Raw genomic sequence first — 12,423 nt, forward strand, 5'->3', positions numbered from 1 at the left:
CATTTGTTCCTCCCTTTTTCAAGGATTATTATATTTGGAACCGATTGGTCTACCATGCTCCATGCACGTTGTAGACTTTGTCCTTCAGGGACATTAAGAGCATATTTTGCAGATGAAATATGAAATAGTTGGGTCAGGAGGCATCCAATGCCAAACCAACTTAGATATAAACCAACATTATCAAGATGATTGTCTTGATTACATATTCTGAAAATTGTGCTTCCAACTCAATTATTTTGAGCAAGCAACTTTGTAAATGTCAAACTGCCAGTTGACAATAAACATACATGTGACCGTCTCATAGATGCATCTATTTAAGACATCACATTGCAGGTGAAGGGGCCCACACTCACCTTTTATATTTTTCAGAATTTTGGGGATTCAGTCCCAACATTAGCTGGTGTAATCAACTTATCATGAGAACAAGCAACACAAACAAATTCTTGAAGAATCTTCTAGTTCTTCAATATGTTTTTAATACTCAATTAGCACATCAGATTTAAATCAGGACGATCAAAATGGTCTTGTCAACTGATAAAATTATCTGTACCTGTAAACTTCAAGTTTACTATGACGAGTGCTATTTCTTTTAATAAACTTCTGGTTTGCTGTTGCATGAAATTTTATGTCAAAACTTCTGGTTTATTGTGACATGCGATCTCATCATGCTCGGGTAACGCTTTTGCACACGCGACCCTACCCGTAATAAGTTGGAGATATTCAATCTTCCAATCATCTGTAGTCTCAATATGATGACCATTTTTCTCGCTAGTAAACTTCAGGTTTATTATAATTTATTTTCCGATCGAAATAATTATGATCTGAGATGAATGTTACTATCATATATAAGTTTCTCGCTAGTAAACTTCAGGTTTACTATAATTTATTTTCCGATCGAAATAATTATGATCTAAGATGAATGTTACTATCATATATAAGCTCTTCGAGAGACATTAATTTGTTCACCATAATCATATATTATTTGGACACTGCTAGTGTCATGATACTTGTAAATAAATAATTAGCTCTTCTGGAGCCTTTGATCATTAATTTCTATTACCAAAAATTGTATTAATATTTCCCCTTTTTCTACGCAAGTAAGAAAAGTATTTCTCATCTTTGAATATAGCATGCGTTGTTCCACTATCAATTACACAAATATCTTCATGATTGGTCATTGATCCAAATAATATTTGAGGATTTTCCATATATTCTTCAAAACGAAAGAATAGGCAAAGTAAACACCGAAGTAGATATTTTGATTAGACAAAGTATTACACACACTTTATTACATATATATGGAAACATAACCACAATAGCTAATACAAACGACATGTATGAAATATCTAAGTTAATACAGATCCATCACCGATCAGATGGTCTATTTTTCCTTCAGGGAATTCAAAGAAATCTGCCACATCTAGATGCATAGGCTCAACATTATCTTCAGAAATAAAATTTGCTTCGGCATCCTTTTCTGCCCTTTTGAGGGAGGCTTGATATAGCTCAACAAGGTGCTTTGGCGTACGACAGGTACGTGACCAGTGCCCTTTTCCTCCACATCGGAAGCAATTATTTTCTGAATTTTTCTTTTGCACAACTTCATGCTTTTCATCCTTCCTTTTACACTGCTGGTGGTCAAGGGTATTATATGGTGCAAAACGAGAATCATGATTAAAATCCCTTCCTCGACCACGACCATGACCACGACTGGGGCCACGACCTCTTCCACGCCTAGAATGGCGAAAATTTGCCTCATTCACTTCAGGGAATGGGGCAGTACCAGTGGGTCGGCTTTTATGATTTTTCATCAATAATTCATTATGTTGTTCAACCACTAGAAGATGTGAGATTAAATCAGAATATTTTTTGAACTTCATCTCTCGGTATTGCTGCTGCAGGAGCATACTCGAGGCAGGAAAAGTGGAGAATGTTTTCTCCAGCATATCAAGATCAGTAATATTTTCACCACATAATTTCAATTGAGAAATAATTTTAAACATAGTAGAATTGTATGCCTTAACAGATTTAAAATCTTGGAACCTTAAATGGAGCCAATCAAAACGTGCTTGTGGAAGTATGACCATCTTCAGGTGATCATATCTATCTTTCAGATCATTCCACAGCGTAAGAGGATCTTTAACCGTGAGATATTCCATTTTTAAATTCTCATCAAGATGATGGCGGAGGAATATCATTGCCTTAGCACGGTTTTGGTTTGATGCCTCGTTTTTATCTTTGATGGTGTCTTCCAGACCCATTGCATTAAGGTGAATCTCGGCATCAAGAATCCAAGACATATAGCTATTGTCGGATATATCTAAGGCTACAAATTCACGTCTAGAAAGATTTGCCATTAGTAATGGAAAACAAAGAAATCAATACCTTCGAGGCTTGTAAAGTATTTGCTCGAGATAACAGAGTCTCGTGCTGATAACGTGTTATGAAATAAAACTATGAAGTAAATACACAGAAGAAACAAAATCAATTAGGACTTAAAGGGTTGTAATGTAGGCTTTTGGTTAAGGTAGGAACATAATTTGGAAATAGTGACTCAAAAACCTCCCTAAGCACTACAATTTTCAACAATCAAAGCACACTTCCTTTGAATTTTTTTTTCCACCCTTTTCTTCATTTTCCATTTCACCAACTAGTCTTCCCTTTATTCACAACTCTTCATTATTCCTTCCTTTTTTTTTTCTTTTTCAAAATAACAAGGAAGTTTCCAATTTTTTTTTTTTTTTTACTACTTCATTTTTTTTCTTTCACCTTAAAGTAACTCCCACATCACAACTTTTTTCAACTATCACCCCCAAACTTAGGCTTTTAGCCTACGTTTGCACTTTCAACGCACTTAAGGAGGTAGGGTACCAAAAGATGGATCAATGAAGAACAGAAGGTTAAAGCTTGTAATATGGTTGCCAAAGAAAAGGTTAAAGGCTCAAAAAGGGTTGACTAGGGAAAATATGCAAGGGTAGGAAATTTAAGGCAAAAACGATCCAAAGAAGGCCTAACATCATTTGTCAAACCAAGTGTAACCTAGAATTTCGCCTTGAAACACATTCCGGGCAAGTTCTAGACCACAAGTAATGTTAAAGAACTCACAAAAACTTCACCACGCATGGCACATGATAATCCAAGTAGAATATGTATCCAAAACCCAATTGAAACAAATGAACTAAAAGAAAATCACTTATAGCCTAAAGAGACTAATTAGTGAAAGTAAGAGCCAAAAATTGAGTCTAAAATTCACAACAAGAATCATTACTTCAATCTTTTTTTTTTTTTTTTTTAAATCAAGAATTCATATGCTAAGGTTTAACTAAGTTGGTACCAAGCAAGCCAAAATTGGCCAAGGAGCAAAAATCACATCCCAACACCATTCCTACAACTAAACTACGAAAAAAACTAAAGAAGCTAGTAATAAAAAAAAATCATACTAATATAAATGTCATAAAAAAAAATTACCAAAATAAAATCAATCTACCAAATTATCATCCATCATGACATATCACACCCCATCACAAAAATATCTATCAAAATAAAGTCTCCCCAACTTAAAATATTGCATTGTCCTCAATGTTACTATAGAATTAAAGCAAAAGTTAGGAGGAACTCCCTGAAAAAATGGTGTCATTGAGCTAGCAGCTATGCTACATCAAAAATCTCTTCCTCCATGACTTGATTTGTTCCTCCTAGAAATGCTTCTGATGAACTAGAAGTCTTTTTTTTTTTTTTTTTTTTTTTAACAAGTACCTGAGAACTTGCAACTGAGTAAAAAAAAATAACAAAAGAGATGTTGGGGTTCCCTTGTCAGTTAAGCACAAACACACTTCACCAAATATCAGATACAGTGCCCCTAAAACTTGAACTATCTGAACAACATTTAGACCATTTAAGTTCTCCCACAAAAGAGTCACAAAGAAACCATATTAAGCATGTTTAAACTACATAGAAGACTCCCCATATCAGGGTATTCTCCCAACAAAATCAATCATCAATAAAGCTCATTTAGTAAGTTTCATTGCGACATACCAAAGCACAAAAAGATGGAGTTACGTAGTCCATTCAAAGCAAGATAATGAGCACCCTTTTCATCAGCTCATTTTAGACCAAGTTCCAAACATAATGACACCATGAAAGCGTTTATGCACACGAGCTAGCTCCCAAATTGATTGAAACAAAATTCATGGTTGAATATTCACTCAAATCAATGGCAACTAATTCTGGGTCAAAAATGTTGTAAAAAAAAAAAAGATGATAATCCGATGAAGAATAACAGCAACACAAAGTATTGAATGCACCAAGTCATTTTCTTTATACCTAAAGTTCACTATCATACCCCATTTAACATTGTAAACAACTTCCATCATTATGCACCAAAGGAGTTTCAAAAATATTAAAGTCTCAACCCAGCAAGTTTAATCCATAAACACTAACCATAGAAAATATTGCAACAAGCCAAGCAAGGTTTAAGCTCACAAAATAAACTAAGCAGCACAATTGTTGAAAAACAGTTGGACTATCCCTCAGCCTATTCAGCTAGCAAATCATTTTTTTTTAAACACTTGGACACGCAGAATTCTTTAGGGGATAATATTGCAGTTACACAATGTATTAAACCGCTTGGCAGCTCACGTACACCCATTAAAATACCCGAGACAGTCGCATATGCAGTCCAAGGACATGATTGTACTCATTCGACACTAACGGATTGCTCAACTCGGGTGTAGACAAGTTTCAACTCAAGTAATCTGACCAAGCAGTCCAAGACCTGCCTAACTACCCAAAACTTACTCCTAATCGCGCTCGGTTACTCAGACTTCACCGCCGAATGAAATCGTCTCTCAGTCACTTTGTCGAACACCTTGCGGGCATCACCTTAACCAAGCTTTTTGTAACAATTAGACAATAGAATTACCCTCCCAATTTAATGGGAATTATAGTTCTATCCTATCTTCATCTCAATCAAACAACCAACACCAAAATTTTCAGAATTTGAGCTTTCAACTCAACACCAAACCAACCACATGAGAAGAAAAGCAGAAAGAGAAAAGAAAAAAAAATTGCCAAGAGAAAGCAAGGGAAAGAGAGAAGAAGAGGAGATAGAAGCGTACCTGGTAGCCGATGGTGTGAGAAGCGGCGTGTGCAGTGGGCGAGGGGTTGGGGGAACTGGGAGTGCGAAAATAAACTGGCAAGGGACTTTAGTTTTTAAGCTCAGGGCAGTATCTTGTGGTAACAAGGGTCTGGGAGTGGTCTTAAATATTCTAAGGCTTTAGTAGAAACATAGTAAACATTTACCTTAGGCTTACATAGACATTTATCTGGACCAAATACTAAGACACCCTATCTAAACCAAAAAATAAGGTGCTAGCTTCTTATAGCCAACTGTAAGCAAGCAATTTCTGTGTGCATATTTTGCACTGTCAAGCCACTTTAACACTAAATTAATTGCAAAAATTATGAAATTTGGTAGAATGATAAAAAATAATATGGTAAACTATTCTATAAAAAAAAAAATCCAAAATGAGTTAAAAGAAAGTTAAAACGATGGGTTGCCTCCCACCAAGCGCTTAATTTAAAGTCGCGGCATGACGTGAGTTAACCTTACCACTTTTCTCTCCACTTGGAGAATATGAATTTTCGCCCCAACTTTGAATCAAGTTTACGATGACGCTCATAGGGCGGTGGTAGAAAAACAAAGAGACCAACTATCCGGTATCGCATTTTGCACTTTTTGGCCTTTAAGTGAGGGATGTCATTTTGTCGTTTTGGCATGGCAAACTCCAAAATGAAAACGTCTTCGTCTACACCTCCAAAATTCTCCATAGGCTCGGTTAGTTCAACTTTCATTTCACTAACCAAGCATAATGTTAAAAATTGGTTGGAATGCGGTCTAAGGAGCTCCATTTTCGAATTCGCTCCATTTTTGACATGCTCACCCACAAATGAACTAGAGTCTTCCAAAACGATTTCATGAACTTTTTTATGCAACTCTAGTATCATTTCTTCAACTTCGGCATCATTCATTATTTTTGGGTTAGTCGGTTGGCAATTCACCATTAGCTCATGAAAATTAATTTTGACCTCTTCATCATTGGAAACCGACTCAAAACCACAATCCATGGCCTTTTGATATTGGGCATCACATGCCTCAATCTTTGCATTCAATTCGGCCTCCAATTTCCGGATAGTAATTTCAAGTAGCTCTACTTCTTGACTTTGCCCAACATGCATTTTTAGATATTCTTTCATCATCCGTGAAAATCCTTCACGGTGATCCCCATAGACTTCAAGTTGTTGAGCTTGATTCATTAGCCAATCTTGGCTCACAATATCCACTTTGTCAAGTTTTTCTTCAGGGTGAGAATCGTCCAAAGCTTGTAAAAATCCTAACATGGTGAAATCCATGTTTTGGATAGTTTCATCATCTCCATATTGAACTACTTCCCACCATTTGGCCACGATTTTTCCATATTTTTCATTTCTCCCCATAATGCCACTTAACATTTCCTCAATTTCCTCTTTTCGAGTATTGGAGATTTCTCCTTTATGACTTAGCTCATTTTCTTCAAGTTGAACCACTTCTTCAATTTCACAACTCTTGTTGTGGTCACAAGAATTTTCGGGCTCATCTTGTAAATTTGAAATCTCTTCTTCAACTACTTCATTTTGAGGAATAGGCACATCCATGGAAATTGAAAATTTTTCATCCTCAAGTGATTTGTTCATTTCTAAAATGGATTGCCCGATGAGTTCTCGCTCCTCCTCCCTTTCCCGGTCAAAGTATGCTTGGAGCAATTCCATGACACCTTCATATCCGGTACTTTGCCCTTCGTTTGCCATATCATTGTTCCTATCAAACTCAAAAGCACAACTAGTATTTTCATTAGAACAACTTGGGGGAGGGGAAAGAAAATAATTAGGACAATCACTCCAATGTCCATTTTGACCACCACATATATTACAAATATTCCCATCATAGGATTGAGACGGTGCACACATCTCTCTCCCGGGAGCATTTTCACAATCTTGCCAAAAGTGAGGTCCTCCACAATATGGACATGGGTCATCAAAGTATGAACAACTACCATCCAACCAATTTTCATTATATGATGCCATTTTTTTTTTTTAGCAAAAGCAAAAACTGGACAGTTTTGCAGAAGCAAAAACTGGACAGTTTTTCAGAAACTGGACAGTTTTGCAAAAACTGGACAGTTTTTCAGAAACTGGACAGTTTTGCAAAAACTGGACAGTTTTTTTTTTTTTTTTTTTTTTTTTTTTTATAAAGCAAAGAAAGTTTGGACCAAAGCAAGTTAGCTTAAATCCCAAACTAACCCAAATACGCCAAATTGTTCCCCGGCAACGGCGCCATTTTTTATAACGTCCAAATCCACCCTATTAATTAGAATGAGCACGGTCGTATGCAAATATAATTTACCCAACTATGAGTCGGGGTAAAATACCAACTTATCAGGTCCCCTGCAGGTCATGACTATTGGGGAAACAATACCATTTAGCATGTGTGTACACGGTTGAGATACTATCATTGTTGCATTGCATTTCATCGGACTTATATTATTCCTATTGATGGTTGTGGCTGGACTTATCTTATTTCTGTGTTGGCTAATTTCGGTTGATGACATTCTTTGGTTATGTGTTGTTGTGCCTATCTTATTGATTTTATGAACGTATGCATGATACTAATCTTAGTCTCCCTATGATATCTACCGATATATAGTGTTTGTACTGATACTACCTTGTTGCACTTTTTATTTGAGTGCAGATTGTATTCCAGAGACATCTTCCAGACCTCATATCTAGTGTGAAGGCAGTTTCCGATCAGATCCGAGGGTGAGCTCCTATGTAACATATCGTACCTTAAACTAAGTTATGTTCATGATTTGGGACTTAGGAAATCAGACGGATAGAAAATCAGACGGGAAGTATTGGAATTAAATTCGTCTCAGTTCAACAAAGTTCCATTTTATGTCCAGATATTCGGACCGTATATTATTATACGGCCCGTATTTTCAGATCGTGTTAGGTAGGTGGAAATTTTTTGCAACAATGTCAGAAAAACATTGTTGCATATAAAATCATTTAAATGACTAGGAAGAGTTCCTTTGTTAACTCTAGATGATTGTCTAACAGGAATGGAGGGTTGAATAGAAGACGATATAGGAAGAGGAGAAGGTGGTTGTGTGGAAGAACTGGAATCAGTATGCATAGTAGGAGAAGGAGATGGGTTAGTTGAACTAGATGGTGAAGAACTGGATGGTGAGGAAGATGTAGAAATGGAATGTGTAGAAGTTGGAGTAGGCAGAATGGGTGGAGATGAAAATATAATGGCATCATCCTCAGGATGATCAGGAAAAATAGAGTGAATAGGTGGAAAAATAGAAGTCAGGATGTTAGAAGGAAATGAAACAAAAGGGAATATTTGTTCATGAAAGTGGACATCTGTGGAGGTGAAAATTTTCTTAGAAGCTAGATCGAATATTTTATACCCTTTCTGCCCAGTAGGATAGCATAAAAAAATACATACAATTGTCTAGGCTTAAATTTATCTCTGTGATGTGGCATGGTGGATGCAGAGCATAAACACCCAAAACTTCTAAGAGTGATAGGGTGGTGACTGATGAAAGAGCATTTCATAAGGAGTTTGACCATTGAGAACTCTAGAAGGGAATATGTTAATAAGAAAAGTGGCAGTCAAAATGCATTCCCCCCAATAACAAACATGAACTTTAGATTGAAACATTAGGGCCCTAGCAATTTCTAGCAAATGTCTATGCTTTCTTTCTACGATACCATTTCGTTATGGTGTCCCCACACAAGATGTTTGATGAATTATACCTTGTGACTGTAGAAACTGAGAAGTAGAGGAACTTTTACCTAATTCTAAAGCAATATTGGATCTGATGGTTTTAACTTTTCCATTGAACTGCCTCTCAACCATAGATAAGATATTGAGGATGGTGAATCTCCCTTTAATTCTCATCATGTAGTAAAAGGGAGTATGCAGAATTGACACTTGGAAGAGGATTTATGTCACGACCCAACTAGGGGCCGCGACGGGTACCCGATACTTGTACCGAGCACCCCTTATCTCGTATCGTACTTTTACTACTAGGTGGGTCGTATAGACTATACCGTATCTTTTTTTTTCTGTTGCTTAACGCTAACATTAATGGCATAATTGTAGACATGGACTTATAAACTTTGCTAGCACATTATACAACGACGAGGACCACAAAAGTACAAAACATCTGACTGTACGTATCTGTCTACGAGCCTCTAAACAAAGTACATCTACATATACAAGAAGGACCGGTTCTACCGTGCCCGAATATGTACACAAAAGTAGTACCAAGAAACTGAGGCTCCGGAACAACTGGAGCGCTGCCACAGTACTGCTGATGGAGCTTCTAAGAGTCAAATCTGTCTACCTGTTGACCTGCGCGGCATGAAACGCAGCGTCCACAAGAAGGGACGTCAGTACGAGTAATGTACCGAGTATGTAAGGCATGAATAATAACATAAAAGAGATATAGCGCATGTCATGAAGTAGAAACACAACCTGTACATATAAGTGCACGTTGGCGGATACCATGCATGCTTAGCGCTGCGGAACGTGCAGCCCGATCCATATGTGCATATACTATAACGTATTGCTGCGGCACGTGCAGCCCGATCCATATACATATAATACTTTGCTTTCTTGGAAAACATTTCTTTTCATATATATATAACATAGAACATATCATATTGCCGAGGCGTCGGCTCCGATCCATTTAACCATATATCCCGCGTCCGGGCATCCCGCGTCCGGGACGATATCATGTACCATACTCCAACTGATCAGGTGGCTATGCGTCTATAGCGCCTTCTCTTTCCCAATCTTCCCCATATACATGTACATATACTTATCGTTCGATAAACGAAACAATTAAGAAAATCCGGGAATAACGGGCCCACCTCGGGTCAAATGAGGTGGCGTACACGATTTACATACGTTACATTTCATGACGTCACTTGTGAGAGTTTTAAGGTAGTCGGGTCCTATTTGTGCAAGTTCTAGATGTTTAGGCAATTTTTCAACATTTCATACAATATTTAATTCAATTCTACTGAATGAAAAAGGGGAAACTTTGGGTGCGGATTTCGGAGAATAGAGTTGTCCCCGAGGCTCGTATCCAACTTATTACGTTTAAGACATGCCATAGAAGGAAGGGTGAATCCTTACATACCTTTTCCGATTCATACACGTCTCCAAAATCAAGTTTCAAGTTCGCCAAAATCTACAATTTGGTCACAATTACCAAATGTTAATTGTAAGGCTTTAAGATTTCAATCTTAACCAATACTTGTCTACAAAAATTTGGGCAGCATCTCCCCTATAAATACACCATCCCCAAAATTCAACTTAGCCAATTTTTTAATCAACAACAATCCGGGAATTCAACCCGGCCAAACTATCAACACAATGACAACAACCATGACTACAAAACACAATATAACACAACTAGTCTTCTTTCCAACATAATGCAATAGCTTTCGTTCCAACTTCACATTTCCAAACCAATCTCAATATTTTTACATTCATTACTAATCAAGATCATTACAATCTAATTCGGAAGCATTTCATATCATTTCTACCAAATATTCACAAAACTTCTCATAACCACTTAACAACCAATCTTTCATGCCAATATGGACTATTATCCTTCCAAATTCACCAACTAACATAATAATTCACATTTAAAACTCCACTTCTATAATTACATAAAAACTTCATTAAAATCATATAATTTCCTATAACTATTCCCAATAATTTTCCATGCCAACTTGAACCATTTTCTTCCATTTCCAATATAAATTTCACCATAACCACAACTAGAATACAACATAAAATTCAACTCATATTATTTATACAACAATATACATATATGTCCACTTACATATATGCACACCCACTTTGTAAACTTCCATATTTCCATAAATTCTACTCATTTCTACATACTACAACATAAACCAACCTTCATAACATAATAAAAAGGGATTAATTCTTACCTTTTTCTACAATCTTCTTCACTTGACCAAGTTGTCAACTTGAAGAAACAAGTGTTCTTTCTTCCAAAATAATTACACCAAGTTGTAAAGGACCCTTTAATTGGTAGAAAATGATTTTTGAAAAAAAAAAATTTTTTTTTTTTTTTTGGTCTAGAGCTTGGCCGAAAATGACCTTCTTGTTCTTGCTCTTCTTTCTCTTGTTTCTCTCTTTCTCAATTGTCTTGAAACTTCTAAATGTTTCAAGACAATTTAATGATCCTTTATATTAATTATCACATGGGAAATTTATTAATTTTATGGGCTTGGGCCATAAGATGGCCGGCCACCCCTCTCCTTTGGGCCTTAATTCGTTTTTTATTTTTTGGGCCAACTCGGTTGATCCCGAGTTGGGCCTAGCCCACTGACCTTTCGACCTTAAAACGTCCATATCTCCATGTACCGATGTCACCTGGGAACCCACGACCTATGGTTGGAAAGCTAATTCAATTATCTACAACTTCTATTTCTTGGTATTTTCCAAATTCCAAACTTATAATACCGTTTTTGCCCCTATAAGTCAGATCACCCGAAAACGTTTTCTTAAAAATATTCGTTTGGAGGACTTCCACTTTGATTTGGCCCAAGGGTCCTTCTTGAGTTGTGTTTAACTTCACATATGTGATTCATATGAATTTTCAGATGTCCCAAAAAAAATCTCGATGTGTGGGCCCCACCTCAGCAAATAATCTGACGTTCAAAAATACGGGATATAACAATTTATCATGAGAATAATGCTCCTGGCATGGGAATAGGTGTCATTCAATCCCATTAGAAATTGAATGAGTCTTTCATTCTCCTTGAACTGCATCATCTTAGTTTTTCCTTCACAAGTGCATACACAAGTGCATACACAACTGCATAAGGCATTAATATTAAGAGCATCTAGTTCATCCCATAAACATTTTATTTTAGTAAAATATCCTGCAATATCATTTGTTCCTTGCACTAAATCTGCTAATTCTTTTTGCAGATGTTAAAGTTTTGCCCAATTGGGCTGACCAAACCTTTGTTCAAGGTCTGTCCAGAGATCTTTTGCTGTTTTGGAGTAAAGAACACTATCAGCTATGTCCTTAGAGAGAGAATTCAGCAACCAAGATGTGACCATGTCATTGCATCTATTCCAGATCTGAAAAGTAGGATCAGTGGAAGCTGGAGCAAGACATGTGCCATCTATAAATCCCAGCTTATTCTTAGCTGAGAGAGAGATGAGGATGGACCTTCTCCATCCAGGATGACCTCTTCCATTGAAAGAGATATTGACCAGCACCATACCTATGCATCAGAAGCATGGAGATAAAAGGGACTACT

The 12,423-nt window shown here is 36.7% G+C and overlaps 1 protein-coding gene across 1 annotated transcript; it reads right to left on the reverse strand.

The window, feature by feature from the left end:
* Nucleotides 1-1,235: 1,235 nt before the first annotated feature.
* LOC132640263 (uncharacterized) lies at nt 1,236-5,427 on the reverse strand. Its single transcript, XM_060356782.1, has 2 exons — nt 5,118-5,427; nt 1,236-3,770 (listed from the first exon to the last, which is right to left on the reverse strand). Exon 2 carries the CDS (start codon nt 2,355-2,357, stop codon nt 1,347-1,349), a length of 1,011 nt encoding a protein of 336 aa, XP_060212765.1. The 5' UTR covers nt 2,358-3,770; nt 5,118-5,427; the 3' UTR covers nt 1,236-1,346.
* Between the last annotated feature and the right edge of the window lie 6,996 nt (nt 5,428-12,423).

This window comes from Lycium barbarum, chromosome 5 (genome assembly GCF_019175385.1).
Source record: "Lycium barbarum isolate Lr01 chromosome 5, ASM1917538v2, whole genome shotgun sequence".
Lineage (NCBI taxonomy): Eukaryota > Viridiplantae > Streptophyta > Magnoliopsida > Solanales > Solanaceae > Lycium > Lycium barbarum.

What these genes read in the sequence shown, in the direction of transcription:
- LOC132640263 (XM_060356782.1), bottom strand. Translation starts at nt 2,357, where the DNA reads ATGGCAAATCTTTCTAGACGTGAATTTGTAGCCTTAGATATATCCGAC.